This window comes from Notamacropus eugenii, chromosome 2, assembly GCF_028372415.1.
Source record: "Notamacropus eugenii isolate mMacEug1 chromosome 2, mMacEug1.pri_v2, whole genome shotgun sequence".
Taxonomy (NCBI): domain Eukaryota; kingdom Metazoa; phylum Chordata; class Mammalia; order Diprotodontia; family Macropodidae; genus Notamacropus; species Notamacropus eugenii.
This window is the reverse complement of record NC_092873.1, coordinates 42,842,314-42,866,703: the sequence shown is the minus strand read 5'-3', so window position 1 is coordinate 42,866,703 and position 24,390 is coordinate 42,842,314. Positions and strand designations below refer to the sequence as shown.

At 42.0% G+C, this 24,390-nt stretch overlaps 1 protein-coding gene across 4 annotated transcripts in view; it reads left to right on the top strand.

Moving 5' to 3' along the window:
* RABGEF1 (RAB guanine nucleotide exchange factor 1) overlaps nt 1-24,390 on the top strand; it is a 39,039-nt gene that overhangs the window by 377 nt on the left and 14,272 nt on the right. Inside the window, exons 2-3 of one of the 4 annotated variants that reach the window (XM_072640065.1) lie at nt 19,041-19,126; nt 23,530-23,715. In XM_072640065.1, the coding sequence (XP_072496166.1) occupies nt 23,537-23,715 (179 nt within the window). In that variant the 5' untranslated portion in view covers nt 19,041-19,126; nt 23,530-23,536. Of the gene's footprint in view, nt 1-435; nt 531-19,040; nt 19,127-22,974; nt 23,265-23,529; nt 23,716-24,390 lie in introns of those variants that run through there. The other 3 variants (XM_072640067.1, XM_072640066.1, XM_072640068.1) reach the window with 3 other exon arrangements.

The window sequence follows — 24,390 nt, the reverse complement described above, 5'->3', positions numbered from 1 at the left end:
TCCCAGCCCGGCGGCGGGGAACTTGGAGAGGGCTCCCCAAAGCCTTGGTATTCTCCCGCTCCCCCCAGCTGAAGCATTGAGCGTTGCCCTCGATTCCTGAGGGGTCCCTGGGCTGCGGACCGGACCGACCCCTTCCCCAGCGGTCCAGGGCCCCGAGAAGGGCAGGAGCCCCCTGACCTCCCCCAGCTGCCTCATTCTACGGAGGAGGAAACTGAGGCCGCCAGGGGGGACGCGGCTTTGCCCAAGGTCACCCGGAGGGGTGGGTGGGAGAGCTGGGGCCAGAAGCCCGGCTCGCCCGGGCCGCCCCTGGCCAGAGGTGGTCCGTGGGTAGCATCCCTGGGCGTGCCCCAGGTAGCACCACGCCCCAAGATGCCCGAGGGGCCGGAGGGACTGACCCTGGAGTCCGCCCAGCAGGGCATAGTTCGCGTCTGCCTGGCTCCGTACGGTTTCTGCTGACCTCAGGCGATCGAGCCCTGGACACGCGATTAGCGTTGGGGGTGCTGATGAGAGCGGGGCAGGTGGAGGAGCAGGTGGGCCGGGGGCACCAGCCGAGCCCATGAGCCCGCGCCGGGCCGGTGCGCGCAGGGTTCTAGGGACGGCAGGAGCCGGGCTGACCGGGGTCAGGCTGAAGGAGGGAGCGGGGCAAACGGGTTTGTGAGGTTCCAGAGCTCTCCGACGGGTTGGGACTCGTCTGACTGATTGGGAGGAGAGCCGCGATGATGCTCAAAGACTCATCGCAGGTATGGTAGGTAGGAAGGAAGGACTAGCCTGGTGGGAAGGAAGGACTAGCCTGGTGAACCAGCCACAGACAGCTGGTGTTGGATCAGTCCTGCTGACTTGTCTCTGTGGTTGGGAAATGTGTCAAAGGGTGGTGGTGTCTATAGAGCTCATTTCATTCTTGAGATTGTGTGAAGTTTTGCTTTGACTGTACCAGATGAGGTATGGTTGCCCGAGGGATTTGGGTGCAGGAGAGGGACCGAGGAATTAGGTGAAGGGATTTGTTTTGTTAACCATAAGCAACTTCCCAAATCTTGCTACTCATGCATTGTGAGATAGGTAAGAAAAGGAACAAGGTTTGAGTACTTATGCATCGCATCTTTTAATATGACGTGGAAATATAAATCCTGTGCTCCAGTCAAGCTGCTAAGAAAATACACCCTTCTTATTATCCTCATTTCCTCTCCCCCTCCTCCATACTCTTTGGTTTCTCCTTTTTTGGGGGGTGAAGGGGAGAGAGAAGCGTAGGGAATAAGGGTAGGGATGATAATTTCATTGGTTTAAGGAACACCTTCTACCAATGAAGATCAACAATTATTCCTCAGCTTAACGCCTTAGTAGAGTGAGTCTGGACTACTCAGCGGTTAAGGGTCTTCCCCAGTATCTGTCCAACCTATCTTTCTAATCGTATTCCATAATACTTTTTTGTACACATCCTAGAATCAATTTAGGATATACAACTAATATAAGAGGTCCAGGCTCCTGGATCTACTCTCTCTCTGCTATATCATTTAGATTCTCAGTCAATCCAAATCCATGCCATCTTTCAGAAACTCAGTATGGGCCTTTCCCCACTAAGATTTCATCCAGACCTGAGTTACCTGTACCTTTTCACAACTCCTACAATATCTTTGTCTGTGTTACAAAATTCAGCACTTCTGTACTCCTACCGTGGTCTGATTCTTTCGTGTGTATGTCTTCCTAGTTAGTATGTAAATTCCTACAAAGAAGGAATAACTTTTAATAAATTTTGTGTTCTTCACTAGAAGTGCATCGTGGTATAAGGAATGAATGGATGAAACGGAATTTATTAAGTGTTAGGCATTGTACTAAGACTTGGAGGCAGAAAGACCCGTGTTCAAATCCTTCCTCTGGCATTTCATAAGTAGGTGACCATGGACAAGTCATCTGCCTAGTATGTGCCTCATATAACACCTAAGGAATTGTGGAGGGAGTTACCTAAGCCAATAATTATAGATAGTTCCTGTAATCGCTGGACGCAAGTAGGAAAGGATTCAGTAAATCTTTGTTCACTTGACAATAAAAGTTGATTCCTTTAGATTGTGATCATGATTTTCAGAAGAAGGTTTTAAAATTTGGGATTGTGTCATTTTATGTATGTTAATGTACCTTTGCTAGGGAAATAGAAGTATTTTCAAAAGCTTGCTTAAATTCATTTTTCAGGAGGCCTTTATTAAGAGGTGACGATATGCTATGACTTGACCATACAAAGATGAAAAAAATCAGTCTCTGGTCCCAAGGAGCTTACAGTCTAGGAGGGATGTGAGACATCTACACAACTGATGATAATAAAACCTAGAAGATCATGATGAAGGTAAAAATAAAATGAGATGTTCAAGGAGTGAGGATCATTTCCAAGTGTAGAGAGTCAGGGAAGGCTTCATGGAAAAGTACCTCCTGTACTGGACCTGGAGGAAAAGAAGGATTTCAACAGGTAAAGGTATATGAAACCTTTGACAGCACTCAGACTTTTGGGACACCCTGTCTTAGGCAGGTGACTCATGTACACCCAGAGATAGACGAGGGCATGGCCATCTAGGTTTCTAGTCTGGCTGGAGACTAGGATGTGTACAAAGAAGTATTATGGAATAAGATTAGAAAGGTTGGATTGAGATTGGGAAGGGCCTTGAATGCCAATTTAAAGGTTTGTAATTTCTTTGATGGGGAATGAGGAGCCGCTAGAAGGTTTTAAGCAGAGGAGTAATGGGATCAAACCTGTACTTTAAGAAAATTATTTGGCAGCTTCATGTAAGAGGACAGGAGAGGAGAGAGACTTAAGGCAGGAAACCGAAACAGGATTTGGGGTCAGGGGTAAATGGAATATAGAGACTGCTCAACAAGTATTTGGCCCTTAAGAGATTATCTGATTCACCCCCTCCCCCATGTTTTACAGAGTAAATAATAAACTTATGAAAGCTAACTAAGGAAGGAAGAAGCTATGCTAAAAATGATATTCTGTGTATTAAGCACAGGAGAAAGAGCAGGAAGTCAGTCTGTATGGTTGACCAATTTTAGTTTTTGTTCTTTTATTAAGTATCACACCCCACACAATTCCAGTTGATGGCCACACAGTGATCACTTGCACGTTGTGATTAATTTTTAATCCTTGATCTTGACTGATGGCCTATATATTTTTGTTCTTCTGGAACGTCACCTCACTTGTCTGTACTTCTTTACGCTTCTTTTCCCAAATTTCGTCTGTACAAAGCCTTCTCACAACCCTCTGACAGCCTGAGCATCTGATACAGTCAAACTGGACCACTCTGTCCCCAGCTACACATTATGCTGTCCCACCTCTACTCCTCAGCTTTTACGGTTTCCTGGGCCTGTAATGGCCTGCTTCTTTTTGCAGCCTGGCATATTCCAACTCCTTCATGACACCTTTTCTACCCCCCATCAGAAATTATATTCCTTGTCTGATCTCACATAACACTTTCCACCCCTCCTCCTTTTAAGATGTTTTAATGCTTTTTTTTTTTTTAACATCACTGTCAGTTCCCAGTGATAATAGCCTCCTTTGTACTGAGTACAGTCATGCAGAACAAACCTGCTCATTGGTCATGTCTGAAAATGTATGCTTCGTTCTGCCCCTATAGTCTACTAAGCCTCTGTGGTTATCCCTAGCGGTGGCATTGATCAGAGTTTTGAAATTTTTCTGTATTGTTTTCCTTTATATATTTTTTTGTGGCCTGTGTATAAAAATGCTCTCTTGATTCTGCTTACTTCATTTTGCATCAGATGGCATCTATTATTCAATCTTTTGTTAGGATTATCTGTGTTAGAGTCTCTTCTCTGTACTCTACCCTAAGCTACACAAGGGACTATGTGTTGGAACCCTTGTACCTTCTTTATTGTCTCAGGACTTTGGACACAGGAGATATGTCATGTTGGTTGAATGAATATGTTTGCAGACCTTCAGGGATAGGAAGTCCTTTTTATTTTTAGCTCATTTTTTTTCTCATTTATTTTTAGCATTCATTTAAAAAAATTTCAAGTTCCAATTTTTCTTCCCTTTAGCCCCTTCCCTACCCATTAAAAAGGCAGGCAATAGGAAGGACATCCATTATACATGTGAAGTCATGCAAAATATATTTCCATATTAGCCATGTTGCCAAAAAAAGGCAAGAAAAATAAAGTGAAAAACAATAGACTTCAGTCTACACTCATGAGTGCATCAGTTCTCTTTCTGGAGGGGACAGCATGGATCATTGTCTTCATCAGGGTAGTCAAGTCTTTCCAAGTTTCACTGTTACAATATTGTTATTACAATGTATAATGTTCCCCTGGTTCTGCTCTTTTCACTTTGCATCTATTCATGTAAGTCTCAGGGACAGGAAACTCTTGAAGCGGTCCATTCTTTTTTTTTTTTTTTTTTTGACATCAATACAATTTTTACAAAGTTACTTCCTCATAATGAGCTAAAATCCTTTCCCTTTGTAACTTTCACCCATTGGTCCTAGTTTGCCCTTTGGGGCCAGGCAGAGTAAGGCTTATTCTCATCTACACGCTGGCCCCTTAAATATTTGAAGACAGTGATCATGTCCACCCTAAGACATCGTCTTCAGGCTAACCATCTTCTATTACTTCAGGTGATCCTAGCGCAGCACGGTTTCCAGTTGCCCTTTTGTCTCTTCTTTGGTTTGTCAGTTTCCCTTCTGAAATGTGGCTCCCAGGACTGGACATGATATTCTGGATGTCAGCTGACCAGGGTAGAATATATAGCACTATCACCTTCCTCATTCTGAAGAGACTGTTTTTACTGGCTCTTGGCTAGTAAGGACATAGTAAGCTTTCAGGATACTAAAGCCACTAGATATTTTTTCATGATCTCTTCTATATATAAATTTCCCTCATTTTCTGTTTGTATGGCTGATTTTTTAAAAAAAATTCAGCTGCACCTTTGACCCAGCAATATCGCTACTAGGACTGTATCCCCAAGAGATCATAAAAATGGAAAAGGGTCCCACATGTACAAAAATATTTATAGCAGCAGTCTTTGTAGTTGCCAAAAACTGGAAGTCAAGGGGATGCCCATCAATTGGGGAATGGCTGAATAAATTATGGTATATGAATGTAATGGAGTACTATTGTTCCATAAGAAATGATGAACAAGAAGACTTCAGGGAGTCCCGGAAGGACTTATATGATCTGATGCTGAGCAAAAGGAGCAGAACCAGGAGAACTTTGTGCACAGCAACGACCACAGTCTGCGAGAGTTTTTCTGGTAGACTTAGAACTTCGTAATAACGCAAGAACTTAAAAAAAAAAAAATTCCCAATGGTTTTCTAAGGCAAAATGCCTTCCACACTCAGAGAAAGAACTATGGAATTCATTCGTAGAATGTAGCAGATCATGTTTGTGTATTATGTTTTGATTTGTTATATGATTTCTTCCATTTATTTTAGTACATCTACATAGCATGACTATAGTGAAAACGTATTCAATAGGAAAGTATATGTAGATCCTATATAGAATTGTATGCCGTCTTGGGGAGGGGGGGGGAGGAGGGGGGTAGATGTCGGGGGGTTAAAATCTAAGTTTTATGGTAGTGATTGTAGAACATTAAAATAAATAAATTAAATTTTAAAAAAATTCAGTTGCAAGACTCTTTATGCTTAACCTTACTTTATTATGTTATTAAATTTACCCCATTCTATTTTGAGATCTTTTTGCATCCTGTTTCTGTCACTATGTATCCCAATTTTGTGCCATCCGAAAGCTCAGTAAGCATGCCATAGATGACTTTATCTGAATCACAGATTAAAAAAATGCTAACCAGAGCAGGACCAATGATAAGGCTCAGATAAATGTGATGGAGTATGGCTCAGTGAGAGATCTGATGAGTCAACTTCATGCTAAATAAATTCACAAGTTACAACCAGACTCCTAACTGTCTGTTCACAGAATATAGGCTGAGGAGGTTTGGAATTTATTGTATAGAATAATGTCAGCAGGGAGATTGCAAAAGGCTGTGGTGCCGGAAAGCTGAAGGTGCTGATGTTTAAGAGGTACCAAGAGCATCTTAGGGAGCAAATTTGGTGTTATTGAACCTAAAGGGATAATGATTGTAGCAGCAGGCAGGCAGCTACTTTTTGGTGAATTTATATGGCAATCCACAAGAGTCAGCTGCATAGAAGTGCTATTACCCTATAGCAAACCCAGTCTTTAAACCCAGTCTTCTTAAAACCAATACAGAATCCTTATTCAGCAATAATGGCTTAGCTTGTTAAAAGAGTGTTTTTAAAATGTCAAGTGGCTGTTTGGCTCATTTATAATACTTATTGGGGGTATATATGCGTATTTAGAAATTGAGGGTGCAAATTTGCAAAAAACAAGTGAAAGTATTTTATTTTCAGAGTGAAGCATAACAGCCTTCTTTTTAGAGAGTATATTGGAGCCCAGGAAGGAGAATGTCTTTAGAAATTCAGTTCTTTGGTTTAACACATTACTAGATTGGGGAGAAAATTCTTATATTACTTTTTATTATCTTTTTTGTAAGCAGAACATGTTATTTTGGGGTTTTTGTTTGTATGTGCTGAAATGATTCTTAGTCCTTTACTTCCCTATTGATTTACTTTTACTGAACATCATTTTCTTATCAGCAAAGTCTGCATGGTATTTGCAAAGGCTCTTTATGCTTGGAGAGCTGGAGGAAGGGACTGTTTGGAGGCTGTACATGGCTTAAGCTTGTGACCTCATTACTGTGGCTTGGAAAGTCTTGAGACAAGAGGCCTGTGTGTTGGTGGTGTTGCCTGGTGTGTGTCTTTCTGATGATTGTTTCATTTTGTTTGGGATGCTGAGATTTCTAAGTGCCTTCTTGGGAGTTGTCTCCTCCCCACGAAAGTGGCAGACAGAAAACATTCTAGTTCAGTGAACAGCAGGCACAGCTGTCCCGTGGTCACTTCATTACATCTTGTTTTAAAAGGGTTTCTGACCTGTGTTTCTGAAAAAGAAGGCAGACAGAAGGCTTTGAAAGGATAATGTAAGAATTTAATTCTGAGAGTCAGTTAATCAAATGGCATGCCTAAGTGCCACAGTAATGAGTATATTCATAGGAGGTATGTTTGCTTGCCACATAGTAAATTGGATTAAATTTATGCTTATGTGGATCCATGGAGCCACTCCTATTTTAGGTGGCTGTGTAATTGATTGGTGCAGATCTTGTTTGCCAAGACTCCCAAGCTTTGAGTAGTCATGGGGTGGGAAGCCTCATGCTGCTTCCCTGAGATCATTGGGTGGCAAGACATTATTATATACAGAGATCAACAGAAGATACTGCAACATAGGCGTGATGTCATGGACCTCAAATGACAGAATGAGTTTGGGGCAGAGTCAGGTAGATGATGACCCCCTTTTCAAATGAAAAGAGTAGTGTCTATAATGACTAAGGAAAATTAGTAGCTAAATACTTTGAATTCTCTTCTCTGTTGGGGAGATTTAGCTTTCTTCCCAAATAACAATTTTCTTGCAAGTATTCTGTCACTTTTTGGTAAGAAATTTCCTATTCCCTTCCAAAAATCCTGTAGAGTATTGTGTGTGTGTCTGTGTGTGTGTGTACTTCCCCAGGATTGTGAGGTTTTTTTTGTTATTGTCTTTGTGGTGTTCTGTGATCCAATAACCTGAGGAATTAAAAACACTTGGATGCTGTTCAGAAAGCAAATAAGGGCACCGTTGGATGTAAGACTAACAAAGTGCAACAGTGTTGGGTTCCAAGGGTGTCCACTTCTCCCCATAGAGTTTGTGGGAAGGCCTTCATCATGGATGATGGAGGTGCATGGAAGTCCATCTATGTATTTTTCAGTGGGACACAAAAATGCCACTTTCACACTGTTCAGACTTTACCTGTGGTGAGGAGAAAGGGTTTTGCGAACTAAAAAAGTACCTTGGAAGATTTCTTTCTTTTTAGATTCCTTCTCAGGAAGTGCAATTTTGATCTTCCCTATTTGTGCAGCTTCACAGTCCTCTTGAGCTTAGTGCAGATTTTCTAAGAGAATTAGCTCCCATCAGTATTTTGAACTGACCTTCTGGGCAGCTGATGAGAAAAGCCCTCCTTGGCTATGTTAATAAGAGATAATCTACAGGTTTCTGACCACTCCCTCTCTCTCATATTTCCTTCCCAAGGTTGGCTAAGCCCTGAACCACTTGGTTCTTTTGCAGTTTCTGCTTGGCTGAACTAAGACCAAAAAGAAGAAAGGAAAATTGTGTTAAGATTAGCTACTTCCCTCTAGTAAGTTCTAATTTTTAAAAGTACTTTTTTTTTTAAAGAGTGGAATTTTGACCAAATGGAAAAGACCATTCAACTTTCCTAGCCTTTTTCCTCTTTTCTCCCCACTTTATTGGGTCCTGGAAGCAGTGCCATACAAGGGACTGTAACTATTTAATTTCTGCAGATGAGCTGGGTCGTAGGCTATTCTCTTCTTGGCAAGATAATTGTGACCAGGTGAAGGTGGGGTGTGGAGGATCCAATAGAGCAGTTTTTGTTGGCCAGAAGTGATTGTTTAGGAATCAGTCTGCTGACTGCTATTTAGATTGTGGGTCTCATTTTGGCAGTAAACCTTCCACTGTGTCCACTTCTTGGAATGCAAGTTGGACTTTGGTGAGACCAGGAGAGGAGCTTTGGCTGCTTATCTGGTGGATGGGAGTGAAAGGGTCATCTTGGTCACAGATGCTGGACGATGTTGATGAAATTTATCATTCCTGCAGAAACATTGGGAGCCAGAAGGGACTTTCATCTTGTTCAGCCCCCTTTTTTGACCCATGAGGAGTCTCAGAAGAATCAAATGATGCCCCAAGGGCATCTACATTGTAAATGGCATCAAGTCCAACACATGTAATTACCATCACACAAGTGTTCTTGCTAGAAGAGGTGTGTCAGAGGAGCTCATCTAGGGGGGATGGATGGAGAGCTGACTTTCAGGACCCCAAAAGGCCAGTGCAAACCATACCCTCTATCTACCCAATTATCCTTTTTGCTTTTCTCTAGTGAAAAGAGGAGTGTCAATAAATTGTGTGACCTTGGATCAGTCATTTGCCTTTTGTGTACCTCAGTTTTCTGATCTGTAAAATGGGAATAATCCCTGGCCTATTTACCACATACAATTGTTTATGAAGATCCAATGAAACATCAGCTATTAGACACTGTAACAAGGCCTTATATTTATATGGGGCTTCACTTTCTATAAAGCACTTTTATATTCATCATCTCATTTGATACTCAGCAGGTAGTGAGCAGTTATAATTGAATAAGCATCCTTCCCATGAGACTAGGGCCCAGAAGGGTTAAGGGACTTGCTTGAGACCACATGGCTCCAAAGTTGTAGGTTGTTGTTGAGTCGTATTAGTCATGTCCAACCCATCATGACCCCTTTTGGGGTTTTCTCAGCAAAGACACTGCAGGGGTGTGCCACTTTCTTCTCCAGCTCATTTTACAGTTTACAGGAAATTGAAGCAGAGAGGGTTAAGTGACTTGCTTCAGGTCACACAGCTTAATAAGTGGCTGTGGCTGGATTTGGACTCGGGAAGATGAGTCTTCCTGACCCCAGGCCCCTTACTCTGTCCACTGTAACATCCCCTAGCGGAAGTTATAGGGCAAACACTCAAAGGCAGGTTCCCTCACTTAAGTCTTAAGTATTATTGAAAGCATGTAAGAGATTATTGCTTATGCCTTGATTAATTTAATGATGTTTATCCTTCAGATACAGCACATTGTAGTAGATAGAGAACTGGCTTCAGTCAGGAAGGACTTGGATCTTGCTGGCTGGGTGATTCTGGCCCAGTCTCTTAACTTCAAAGGGCCCCAGGCAATTCTCAAAGACCATTAATATCTGAAAGTTACTGATCTGCATTGCTAGCAGGTTCCTTCCTGGAAGTTCCTGAAGCGTAAAATCACAGGTTAGAGTGGACCAAAATTTTGGGGGGTGAAATTATCCAACTGTCTATATATGAAAACCTAATTTATCCACCCCTATCCCTTGCACTGTCTACACTGTCCTCGTTTCTGTCTCCATCCTTTGGTAAACCAACTCAGTGTTAAACTATCCTCTGTGCTCTGGTCCTATCACTAGTAACCCCTTGCCAATCCAATCCAATTCTGGATTACCTAACCTGGTGGTGAAAGAAACCATAAAACTGTATCCACATGAATTTATATCATCTGATCTACCTCTTGAACTTCCCTGTTGCTATTGAGGACATCACCATCCTCCCGGTCACTCAGTCACTGTCTTCCTTGACCCCTCACTTGAGCTTGTTCCGCAAATCTGGTCTCTTGCCAAATACAGTCATTTCTGCCTTTATGCTGTCTCTGGTGTCCATCCCCTTCTCTCAGCTCACACAGCTACCATCTTGGTTCAAGCCTCCATCTCCTTTCCTAGACTGTTGAAATAGACTTCTGTTTGAGCTCTCTGCCTCACAGCTCTCCCCTCCCTACTCCATCCTCCACTCAGCCACCAAACGAATTTTTCCTGAAGTATCAGTCTGATAGTAAACATTTATTAAGTGCCTACTGTATGCCAGACACTGTGATAAGTACTGGGGATACAAAGAAACACAAAAGACAGGCTTTCTCCTTAAGGAGTTTACTGTCTAATGGGGACATTAAAAAGAAAAAACTAAACAAAGGGCCAAGGAGTGCAGTCGGGGTTTGGTGAGATGAGATGGATGCCCTGGGAGGAGGAGGAGGTCTCTACAGCCTCCCTGTAACTTCTAATAAGAGGAAGGGAGGGGCTCTGGGCGAGGGGATACTGAGGAATTGTGACTTTCACAGTTGGTGTGACATTGCAGGATAATGAGATTCCAGAGGACATGATGAGGAAGTCTGAGGGGTGCAGCCAGGTGGTGATCATATCACACATATCTCCCATTCCCCAATGAGCTTCAGTGACTCCCAGTTAACTTCAGGATCAAATACAGATGACTCCATTTGGCATTTAAAGGCCTTCCTAACCTGGACCCTTCCTACCTTTCCAGTGTTCTTATACTTTATTTTCCTCTGTGCATTCTACAGTTCAGTTACACTGGCTTATCTGCTGTTCCTCAAACATGGCCCTCCATCGCCCGTCTTTATGACCTTGTCCTGGTTCTGCACCATACCATCTCTGCCCCTTTCACCTGTCTCTTGTCTTCCCTGATTGCCTTCAAAACTTAAAAAGAAAACTTATAAACTTCAGTCTCATCTTCTGAAGGACACTGTTACCAGTTCCTCCAGCTCCTAGTGCCTTCCTTTTTGAGATTACCTTTCGTTGACTCTAAAATCTTTGATATGTCTCAACATTTACATGTTGTTGCCTGCATTAGAATGTAAGGTTCTTGATAGCAGGAACAGTGTTTTTATCTTTCTCTATATCCTCAGCACTTAGCCTAAGGCCTAGCACATAGTAGGCACTTAGTAAATGCTTGGCTGATTTGACTGACTGAGTTGGTAAGGGAATTAGGTGTTTCATGTCCCGGAAGGTTATCTTTTAAAGTACCAACAATTTAACCATATTAGATGGTAGGTAGATTTCTCAAATATGCCATAATTCCCCCTCTTAGCAGTATTTTATTTTTTTCCAATTATATGTAAAGATAGTTTTCAACATTCACTTTGATAAGACTTTGAGTTCCAAATTTTTTTTCCCTCCCCAGGACTACTTGCAGTCTGATATAGGCTACATATGTACAATTCCTATTAGACGTATTTCCACATTAATCATTTTGTGAAGGAAGAATCAGAATAAAAGGTGGGAACCACAAGAAAAAAAGAGAGAAAATAATATGTTTTGATCTGCATTCAGACTCCAGAGTTCTCTCTCTGGATGTGGATAGCATTTTGGACAGACAACATCATGTGTCTTTTGGAATTGTCTTGAATCATCATATTGCTGAGAAGAGCTCAATCTGTCGAAGCTGATCATAGCTCAATATTGCTGTTACTGTGTACAGTGTTCACCTGGTTCTGCTCACTTCACCCAGCATCAGTTCATGTAAGAGTTTCGAGGTTTTTCTGAAGTCCACCTTCTCATCATTTCTTATAGTACAATAGTATTCCATTACATTCATGTAGCACAACTTATTCAGCCATTCCCCAGTTGATGAGCATAGCCTCAATTTCCAATTCTTTGCCCAAATGTGCTTTCTTTTTGCATTCTGGATGCTGATTACAGTGTAACTTTTTCTTAAGGCTTCAGGGTCTTTATTATGACTAATTCAGTGGAGCTCTAGGGACTCCCTCTGACAATTGGATTACAACCTGTGCATGCTTCTCACCCTGTTGTCCCTGTCTTCCTAATGTCATTGTAAGTATTTCTATTCCCACTGAGCCATGATGCTGTGACATGCTCAGGGGTTGTTGAGGAATGAAGGCGCTTTTGCCAAAAAGTGGCACCATTTTCCCCAGGTTTTCCTGTCTGCTTTTTATAGTTGTCTTCTCAGCTTTTTCATGCTGTTAGAGTATCTGCTTTTGATTAGTTTTCTTTCCCCTTCCCTCCGATGTGGGGCCTCTAAAGGAAACAGAACTTATTAGACTTATTAGCTTACTGGACTTGTTACAACTTAAGAAAATCTATTTAGTTAATGATAAATTATCACAGAAAATCTAGCAGGATTATAATTGGTGCAAAGGGCAAAAGGAAAAACCTGTAGTCACATGTTAAAAATCTAGGGCTGGGAGAGTGCCCCTGTGTCTAAAGTACTTGCAGTGCTGCCTTGCACTGCCCAGAACAGGACCCCACATGGTGGTTTGTTCCCATCCTAACTTTAAAGGGAGATTTTCATAGTGTTGAAGCCCTAGCTGAAAGAGGAGGATGCCTCACGTTTCTTGCTACTTAGGTGGCACCAGTCTGGACATCCAGATAGAACCATATCCCTCCAAAAGAGAGTGATGGCATCAGCATCACTGATCTCAGGAAAACTTAGGAAAGGCTTCCTCCAGCAGTTTGTTCTGTAGTTGTCATTGGAAATGCAGCTGCCCCGGATGGCATCTCTTTTAGGAATGCCGGCCAGTGTGCAGTTTGGAAATTTCCGGGTGCAACACCATCACCAGACATCTCGCATTCAGGACCGGGTCTGATGGCTCCCTGGGCTGATCACTGTCCATTGACAGAATCTTAACGCAGATGCCCACTTTGACATGTGGGCATTGTTCTTCCACGCAGCAGCAGCAGCAGCAGTTAACTTTTATATGGTGCTTTAGAGTTGGCAGAGCACAATAACCCTGGGAGGTAAATGCTATTGTTAATCTCATTTTACTGATGAGGAAACTGAGGTGACTGGGGTTAAGTGACTTAGGTAGGATCACACAATTAGGAAGTATCTGAAGCTCGATTCAAACTCAAGTCTTCCACCCTGCACTTTATCCCCTAGAGATCCCTCTGATGTGGTGAGGTCAGTGCTGGTGTCTGAAGGCCTGTGTATATATGGCACCATCTCCTGTGCCTGACATGACCTGAGGAAGGTCATGTCTGATTTTTGCTTCTCCAGGGATCCAGAGGGGATTGAATAGACTGCTGCAAAGGTAATGATGAAGAGTGAGCTTTGGAAAGAGAGGAAGTTGTTGCCCCAGCTCCAGAACTCCCTGAGGCTCAGCCTGAGAAGGATAGGTGCCTTCCATGCTTAATCAGCAGTTCCCTACTGAAGATGAGCCCTCAGCTTACTCCTGAAGCCTGGTCAGCAGTTCCTGTCCTTCCTTGATTGGGCATGAACAGGCACTGTCTGTGCTCAGACTTCCAGTGAGGAAATATACAGGGAGAGAGAGAGAGAAGGGGGAGGGAAGGAAGGAAGGAAGGAAGGGAGGAAGGAAGGAAGGAAGGAAGGAAGGAAGGAAGGAAGGAAGGAAGGAAGGAAGGAAGGAAGGAAAACTGGCTTCTTACAAAAATTAAATAATATATCTTTCCAGTTACTTCTTTGGGGTGAAGTACATGGAATTTTCTTTTCCCTAATCCCTTCCGTCTGAAGTTTAAAAAGTGGCAGCACCTCCAAGGAAGTAAGTGGAACAAATGCCTAATCTTTTTTACTTAGTCTGTCTGGAGCTGTTCTCTCTCATATACTTGCTTGTGACCCCTTCCCTCCTGGAATCTGTTTGTAAACTCCTTGAGGTAGGAAGAGTTTAATTTTTGTTTTTGGAAGATCAAAGGATTTAAAATTTTTTATTAATGTTTTATTTTTACGTTACAAATATTTATAGATTATTCCTACTTTGTGAGAGGTCTTTTATAACAAAGGAAAAACAGTTAAGTAAAACTAATATTTCAAAAGTGCATGCAGTATTTCACATCTGTACTGCTTCTCTATTTTAAAAAATTTAACCGAAAATCAGTTTTCTCTCCCTCCCACTGTCTACACCATTGGAAAAAAAAAGGAAAAGAAAAACAAATTTCTGATAACAAATATGCATAGTCAAGCAAAAGAAATTCTTTCAATGGCAAGAGACTTATATTAGCAAGTAAGTACATTCTGCATCCTAAATCCATCTCTCTGTAGTAGATTCCTTTGGAATCCTGAATGGTCATTGATCATGGTCATTCTTATAGCTCACTTCACTCTGCATCAGTTCATATGGGTATTTCTATGTCTTTGAAATCATTTATTTCCTTATTTCTTGCAGCACAATGGAAGAAACCTAGGGTATCTAAAGCCGCATGAAAAAATGCTCCAAATGCTACTAATTAGAAAAACACACAAACTAAAACAATTCTGGAATTCCATCTTACACCCATCAAAGTGGCAAAGATGACAAAAAAGGAAAATGATAAATTTTGAAGGGGCTGTGGGAAAACAGGCACACTCATACACTGTTGGTAGACCTGAGAATGGATACAACTGTTCTGGAAAGCAATTTGGAATATAAACAAAAAGACACTAAATAGTATGTGCCCTTTGACCCAACTATATCATTGCCAGGCCTATATCCAAAAGATATTAAAGAAAAAGGAAAAGGAAGAGGATTCCTATGTTCAAAAAAGTATTTGTAGCAGGTCTTTTTTTTGGCAGCCAAAAAACTGGAAACCAAGGGGATGTCCATTGATGGAGAAATGGCTAAATAGGGAGTGGTATATGAATATAGCATATAGTACATATACATATATATATGTATATATATATATACATATATATATATATACAGCATATAGAATACTAAAAGTTTGAATCAACTGCTTTCATAACTTGGAAACGAGACCTTTATCAGAGAAGCTTGGTGCAGAGATTCTTTTTTTTTTTTAAATACAAAAACTGCTGGGAAAATTAGACCATCATATGGAAAAAATTAGATTTAGATCATATGAAAGAAATTAGATTTAGACCACTATCTCATACCTTAGATTAAGATAAACTCCAGATTGGTTATGTGCCCTGGGCATAAAAGGTCCCATCATAATAAACAAATTAGAAAAACATGGGAAAAAACACCCATCAGATCTATGGATAGGAAAACAGTTTATGGCTAGACAAGAAAGAGAGAAGATCACAGAAGATAAAATGGATGATTTTGATTATATAAAATAAAAAAGCTTTTGCATAAACCAATCTAATAATGCTCAGATTAAAAGGGAAATAGTTGGGATCATGGGTTTAGAGTTAAGAGGAACCTCAGCTAAATCCACCTCCTTTTTCCTGATAAGGAAACTGAAGCCCAGAATGAGGGGTGGGGGCTTTGACCAAGACCCCAGGGGTAGTGAGAGCAGGGCTGGCATTCCAACCAAGGGCCATTGACACCAAATCCGGTGGTCTTCTTGATGTTCCTTGATGCCTTTAGGTGTACTTGGTGCAGAGTGTACTTCTTTGTATATAAGAAGAGCTAGATAGATGTTTAATTGATTTAAAGATCTCAGGAGTATGTCTTAAAAGACCATGCCTTTTAGAGCATAGAGCAAGAATAGATATACTGAGTTTAAACCTTACAGATCTTTCAAATATGAAAGATGAAGATATAAGAATTAGAATTGAAAGCAGTAAACATACTCGGGGAAAAATCTGGGACCTCGAAGCACACATGATCCAGGTGTTGTTCTATGACTAAATTTTAAACCTGATGAAGGGTAGTGAAACAAAGCCTGCCTCTGGGGATTTCCCAGAGATAAGCACCAGACCGTTTTGTTTTTTTTCCAAGAGCACTGAAGATTCCAACTTTATCATAATTCTAGGACCCAAAGATTAGTAATCTTTCCCATGGAGAAAATTGCAAGGTGAACCAGTGGAAGGGGGTCAAGCTCTTTTTAAACAATGGGACTGAACTTTTGGCAGTGGTGACTTGGCCTAGAGTAAACCGGTTATACAGCACTGCATTCAGTTGACTTTTAAAAAAACTTTTCAGTGTGTTTTATTTTTAATTTATGGAATAAAACATTTCCATAACAGTATAATTTTTAAAAATATTAGAAACTACAAATTTATTAGGTACAACTTTCTTTTCCTTTTAATATGTAATTATTATATATAAATGTAAATATATATTACTATATTATATATAAATATATAGTAAAGTTTTATATAGAATATATTAATATATAATGATGTTATCATGTAAATTTCTTTTTTTCTTTTTCTCACCCCTTCTCCCTTCTGCCCTGGAACTGGCTACCATTCGACACAAATATATGTTTATATAGGTAAAGCCACTCTGTTTGTCAGTTCTTTCTCTGGATGCAGATAGCATTTTCCTTCATATGTTCTTGGTAGTTAATTTAGGTATTTATAATAATCAAAATGACTTCGTCGCTTCAAGTTGTTTTTACAACAGTGTTGCGATTACTGTATACAGTGTTCTCTTGGTTGCGCTCATTTCACCCTTCACTCAGTTGACTTTGATTATAAACACTGTCTGTATTTGAAATTTTTAACAACAAGGAGTCGAGGAAAGGAAGACAAGAAGAATGGTGGCCCTCTTCAAGTGTTTTAGACCTCTCATAGAGCAGAAAGGATTGAACTTGGCCTGAGAGGCCGGAACCAGAAGCAGCAGGTGAGGCGGAGGTCAGAAAACATTCTGTCATCTAAAGCTGGCAACATGCGGAGGGACCTTCTCTAGGGCGCAGGTTCATAACTGGGCTCCATGGACTTTTTCTTTAAAGTATTTTGATGTCTCTTCAGCGTAATTTTCCTTTGTGATGCCATGTATTTAATTTTCTGTATTTGAAAGTATGATTCTGAGAAGGGGTCCATAGGCTTCACCCAATTGGGTACCAAAGCAGTCCTTGATAAAAAAAAAAAGGTCAAGAACCTCTGCCCTAGAGGTAGTGAGCTCCCTGTCAGTGGAGGTCTTCAACTCAAGGCTGTGTGATTGATCCATCCTCACAGATATGTGGGGTGGAGATTTTAATTCAGATCAAACTAGACTGCTTCAGAGGCCCTTCCACTTTGTAAGATTCTGTGACTGAAGAGGACTGGTTTGGAAGTTGTCTTTTCAGAGGTTTGGCACTGGCGTTTGAAGAATTTTCTGACCTTTGGGTCGCTTTCATGGTCAAAGGGAAATTTTAAAATGACTTGTAAATAGTAAGGTGATTATTATCTTCAGTAACACGATTCCTGGAGAAAATGAAAATGGCAAAATGTCAAGTTTCATAGTGCTGGTAAATTTCCAATTGTGAATTCTCCGTTGATTTTGCTATTGTGTTGATAGCTTTACTTTCAAAATTTTTGTTTACATTGAAAACATTAAGGAGTCCCTATGGATGCTGGTCGGGCAGAAAACTTGGGGGGGGACACAGGATTTAGATTTAAATCCCAGTTCTGCTTGTGGAACAGATGGATAACCAGGGACAAGTCGAGGCCTCAGTTTCTCCTTCTCTGAAATGAAGGGGTTGGACTCAGTAATCTCTAAAGTTCCTTTGTGCTATGATCCTGACTTTCCTGTGTAGGTAAGAGACCATTGGTCAGGGAATCATGAGTCCTGGTTCTTTCAAGTGTGGGCCGACTCTCAGCAGCTACTTCAGTTTCCTCGTTTGGAAAGTGATGGGTTGAAGAGCTGAGAAAACGTACCCCTAGCTTGGTCCCTCTGTCCTTCCCAATCTTCTTACACTGGACTTCCCTCTAGTATGATCCATTACACCCAACACTCCATGCCTCTTCCCTGGCTGGCCTGCTGCCTGGAGTGCCTCCCTCCTCCCTTCTGCCTCCTGCTGTCTTGAAGTCTCAGCTGAAATCCCACGTTCTGCAGGAGGCCAAGACTTCAGTCTCCCCACTTGGGAAGTGGACTTTCTCTTTATACTGTTCATTTCTCCTGTCTCTAGTTGTCTGCATTTCTAGGCATCTTCCCGGTTAGATTGTGAGCTCCTTGAGAGGGAAGAACATGTTTTTTGTGTTTCTTGGTGTCTGTAGTACTTAGCGCAATTCTTGTTAGTAGCAAGGGCTTGCTTAGTGCTTCCTGAATGCCTGACTTTGCAAAGGTGCAGACCAAGGGTGTGGAGTATCATGTAAGTATGGTGGTTAGTTTAGCTGAACCACTTTTCTCTTTTAAAAATTGTTTTGTTGCAACGGACAGTTTCTTGGACAGGGTCATGGAAAAGAAGGCAATGTCAGAACAAATAATAGATAAAGATGCTTTAAAAAGTAAATAAGGGAGTTAAACCAGCTGACCTCCATGATCCTTTTGAGGTTTAATATTCTGGGATTCTTTCAGTCTTCGATTCATTGACTTTGAGAATTGTAAAGGACCCTCCAGTTTATCTCAACCAATGCCCCTTAGTTTGTAGGTGAAGAAATGATCTGACTGCCCTCCACAAATGGTTAGTTCAGAAAGCTCAGACTTGATGAGTTTCTATTTTGGAATGCAGAGGGTTTTAATAACTTAGTTGAAAAGAAGCGCATAGGAGTTGTATTTCAGGGAGTACTCGAAGCACAGAAGATGAAGGGAGTGTATTTAGGTTAGGGCTGTTGCGGGGCCGCCGCTGGCACCATCTCTGATAGCAGCAGGCTTGTTGCCATCAAAAGAATGGGTTCTTATTACCAGCTAGTTTCCCCAGAGACTCACTTAGAACATCTCATGTTCTGAAGGAGCTGTAAACTAACTGGAGGTATTTGTTTTAGTGTGCTCTTTGTTTTCTTTTCTCTAGTTGAAACTATCTGCAGAATTTAACTCATCGCTCTTACGTGGCCCTGGTGATGTGCACGAGAGTCTTGTCCTGTTTTAATGATGAAGGTATTCAGAATTTATTACCTACTTTAGGAGTCTTGTACACTTGAGCTTAGTGTTCTAAAAATCCCTTTGAAAAAATAAATGGCCAGTCAACTCATAAAGCTATTTGGTGAGTCTTTGAGAGGCAGCAAGATACAGTGGAAAGGGAATAGGGTTTGGAGTCAAAGAATCTAGGTTTGAGACCTAGACCTGACACTCACTGCTTAGGTGACCCCAGCAAGTCACTTAACCTTTCTGGGTCTCACTGTCTTTATCTGTAAAACGTCCTTTAAGGCCTTTCTCTCTAAATCTATGCACCTCTGAATCTCTAAAATGACTAATCAGTGAAGTTTGCTTAAGGAATTGAAGAATTCTACTTGTTTCTTAAACAGCGCCAGATGTGTATCGGGTGTGATATAAATTGTGTTGTAGCATGAGATGGTACCTGGCAGGGCACGGCTTTGCACAGACTGGTTCTGACAGTTTCGACCTCTCCTTGACTAATCCATTCTAGAAGCATTGATTGTTAGAGCTGGGCACCTTGGCCATCCTTTCCTCGAGTCTTGTCTTACAGAGGAGAGAGCTGAAAGGATCTACCCAAGGTCATGCATCTTGTTACCTCAGGGTAGTGTTACAGCAAATGATCTGACTGAAAATAAGTGTTAGAGAAATGACCCTTATTCCATGTTATTATTAGTGGCAGAGTGAGGATGAGCATCCAGAGCTCCTGATGGGCCCTCAGTAGGCCAGGATTTCTCCCACAATGTCTCCCAGACACCCAGAGTATCTGAGTCCTGATTTATGGGCTGTGCTGTCCTTGGAGAAGTTCCTGGCCTTTGTCTCTCATTTCTGACCACCTAGAACCCAGAGGGGCCAGACCACTTGGAGGGGATGTTACAAATGGGAAGGCACCATGGAGGGGTAGACTTGCTTTCAGATTCTAGCTTGGCTACTTTACAGGGCCCATGTGACCTTGGACAAGTCATGTCGTTCCCCTCCCTTCTCTTCAGCTGTAAAGAGAGGGAGTTGGACTGGATTACCTCTGAGGCCCCTACCATCTCTAAAGTCTGATTCAGCATATACTCTAGTAATCAATAAAATAGTCAGGAAGCAGGTGGTGCAGTGAGTAGAGCGCCAAGCCTACGGTCCAGGCTCAGACACTTACTAGTTGTGTGACCCTAATCAAGTCACTTCATCTCTGTCTCCCTCAGTTTCTTCAGCTGTAAAATGTGGATAATAATAGCATGTACCTCCCAGAGGTGGGCTAAATGAGATCATATTTGTAAAGTACTCACGCATAGTAGGCACTATATAAATGCTAACCATCATTATGTTATTATTATTATTTGAGGTTTATGGCTAGATAGAGAAGGCATTTAATTAGCATGTACTCTACAGATCAGGTCCTAGGGTAGGCTAAAGGTTGTCTCTTATTGGAGAGTCAAGTTTAAGGGACATTTTGTACGTAGCAAAATATCATCTGAAAGATACCAAGATTGTTCAAGTGGCTTATTAAAGGCATGCAGATGCACTTTTCCTCTTCCTTCCTCTCCTTTTCTGATTGAGGTTCTTGGTCTTGATCCCTGACTCTATCCATGCATGCTCCCCCAACCCTTCAGCCTCCTTACTGTGGCCTCCCAGGGGACTCTCCCTCTCCCTTTTCCAGCAGCTGTTATCTTCTTCTTGTCTTCTTTGCTTATATTTGTATCATCAGTTCTTGGCACAGTGATTTGTACATGGTAAGTGCTTTAAAAATGCCTTCTTGTTACTGTGAGGCCAATTCTGCCATGGGTAATGGTAAGTATCAAAGAAGTTTTTGAAGAATCTGAGCATGGAAGAAGCCATGGGCTTGACCATCTCTTTCTGGCATGTCTAAGTTTACCTCTTTTTTGACCTACTCCATCCCACCCTGATCTGCCAGTTTTAAATGGCAGGTACTTGGAGTCTAACCTTATCTTCAGTCTTTTAAGAAATCAGAGCAGAATGTCTAAGTCCAACTACCTTTTGCAGGTTAAATCTGTAATAGAAGACTATTGGATGCTTAGGGAAGGGTCAATGCTGCTTCTAGAACTATTATTAGGAATCTTTGAGGAGACTGGTAAAGATGGTGGAGTAGGGGAGCCTCCCACGGGTGGGCCTGCAGCTCTGTCATTCTGATCCCAGATTGGGATCAAAGAGTTAGCCCACTGGAAGGCTCTCCAACTCAGCCTGCTGGCACAGACTAAGACTGGACCTGCAGCTCTGAGGCTCCAGGCTTGGAACAGGATCTCCAATTCAGCCCAAGGGTACAGAAGATGGGGTGAGCCTGAAGCTCTGTTCTCCAGAGGTAGATCACTGATTTAGGCCACAGATTAGAGTGACCAGTGCAGGGATTGTAGAAAGGAGAACTTTGATTGGGGGGTGGGAGGTGAGGTAAGTGATTGAAAATTTTAAATGGAAAAAAAGAGCATCCATGAATCACTGTTGACAGTACACACAGCATCAGAAAGTTCAGAGCGGGTTATGGGCATGCAGGGCTATATTGGAACTACCATGTTAAATTTGAAAGGTTTTCTAAGCTGTAGGTAGTGGAGATTTATGGCTTCACCTACAGTGCTTTTAGTTGGTTTTCTGTTCTTTGTCTAGGAATAGATTTACGTTTATTGATGCTTGTCAAGTTCATAATGGTAGAGAGGGGGGAAAAATGAAACACTTCAAAACACCATTGTGAGCAATTATCATTTCAGAAGCCTTTCAATCAGATTTACTTCCTGCCTCTTGGCAAAAAAGGTGATGAGTTCAAAGTGCCGATCAAACCCTATTTTCAGTCATGGTCAGTGTGTGGACATTTCTGCCCAACTCTCCTCCCTGAAGCAGGACATCCATTCCTTTCCTCCCAACTTGCTTCACCATCTTGCTCGCCACAGTGGCTGCTCCAAGCATTCCTGTTTGTCATCCCTAGCCCTGTCAGCTGAGGACCTCTCCGCAGGATCCCATCTTCTACTTCCTTGTCTCACTTTACTCAGCATCTTCCCTTACCTGTTTCCTCCTTCACTCCTGTCTGTTATGAAGATGGGACCCTTCTCTCCAAGATAAACTCTTCTCTGCATTCTTTATCCTATCCATCCCTATGTTCTCTGTCCCCTCACTATGATTATTCCTATTGGGCAGCTAGGTGGTACAGTGGATAGAGTACCAGGCCTGGAGTCAGGAAGACTCTTCTATCTGAGTTCAAATCCAGCCTCAGACACTTACTAGCTATGTGACCCTGGGCAAGTCACTTCTCCCAGTTTGCCTCAGTTTCCTCATCTGTAAAATGAGCTGGAGAAGGAGATGGCAAGAAAACCCCAAATGGGGTCATGAAGGGTCAGGCTCTCCTGAAACAACTAAACATCAACAGAAGAGGCTGTTCAGAGTTTCATCCTCTTTTCTGTAGTTTGTGTATTGAAGTGCTTATGTTTGATAAGTTCATACTAAAACTCTCCATAAGTAATAGCTTTTCTGATTGGGGGTGGGAGACCATATATGCTACGATCTATGTGTTATTTCTATCCAGAGGGTTTCCTTTCTGAGATCCTAGAACGGCTCCTCTTCCTCCAACCCCTGGCTATATCTAGTGAATGCAAGGAGAAAGTCGATGTTGGCACGATTAGTCAGCCGAACCAGATTGATCAGATCTGTTTGTCATTATCAGAGCAGTTGGATGGCAGAACACGAGGCCTACTGCTCACATTCTTGACCCCAGCGTCATCACTCTTGTTAGGAATCAGCTTTTCCAAATTAGAAAGAATCTTTCTCCTTAGTACCTAAAAAAAGAAAAGGATGTGCTAATACCCTTTGCTACTTTCATAATCCCCAACAAGATTAATTTTTCATTGGTTTCCTTCTCCTGGGTCACCCAGCTGATGGACGTTGTTTCTTGTATATGAATCCACAGGAAGTGAGTGTCACATCAAATCTCAAAGAGAAACTCCTCCATTGACCAATGGAGGCGTGGTTGTTGGGAACAAAACAACCCTGTCACTTCCCAAAGTCACTGATGCCTTAACTACCCCCTCCTTCCTCTTAAGTCAGCATTGCTGTATAAAGGACGTGTGTATAAATATTTCTTCAGAGGCAGCAAGCCAAAGGAAACACTGTAGAATAAGAAAACACCAGTATACCTCTGAGTAGGTTTTTTGGGGTAAGAATTGTAGTTTGTTGGTACCTAAAAAAGATTCATTTTGCCCTCCAGGGTGTCCTTCTGGCCTAATCTCCAGACCCCTCCTCAGTCTGCAGAACACAGGCCATGACCTAAGAACTTTGCCATCTTTTCTCCCCTTCTTTTGGGAGAGTTCAGGGCTGTGGGTGAATTGCACTGGGTTTGTTGGTGTTCCTTCCTGTAGTATAGGATAGCCAAGTTCTAGGAAGCTCTTTCTAACGTCTTCCTTTTGTTCCTTGGTTAACAGAAGGAAGATGAATCTGAAGTCTGAACGCAGAGGGATTCATGTGGACCAGTCAGAGCTCCTGTGCAAGAAAGGATGTGGTTATTATGGCAACTCAGCTTGGCAGGGCTTCTGCTCCAAGTGCTGGAGGGAAGAATATCAGAAGGCCCGGCAACGGCAGATCCAGGAGGACTGGGAGCTGGCCGAGCGGTGAGGGATGGCTCACTGCCATGGAGGGGCTGTTGCATATGTTTCTTTCTCTGTGAACTAATCCTTTTCCCACTCCTGTATATTGGGATGTCAGAAGGTTGGCTTAACAGTTTGGGGGAAAGGATATCTCCCCTCTCCCTGTTTGTTCCTTGTTGGGCCAATTTAGGCAGGAGTGGCTGACAGTGGAACACTTACCATATTCTAGAAACTATAGACTGAGATGATGGGGATCTTACTGATCATTCACACCCCTCATTTTACAGATGATGAAGCTGAGGCCCAGGGAAGTGAAGGGGTTTGCCCCCGGTTCCAACAAGTATTAAGTAGCAGAGAAGGATCTGAACTCAGTTCCTTGGATTTTGAATTCAGTGCTCTTTCTGCTCCTGTCTGTTGTATTCCCTGATTGTTTCCTGTGTGTGAGTCCTGTTGGAGTAGCTAGACTGTCATCCCCTGGAGGGCAGGAACTTAGGCTCATCATATCCTGATAATAGACGATCAATAAACAGTACTGATTAATCAATAAGTTAATCAGCAAATGTGATTGGTTGTTTTGAAGTATACAACCTTTAATCCAGAAACAGAGCCATACCTGAAAAATGATGTTGATAAACCAAGCTGGTTTGTATTCCCCAATAATGGGATTGTGATCAAATTTGAAAGATGGGAACACCTAGT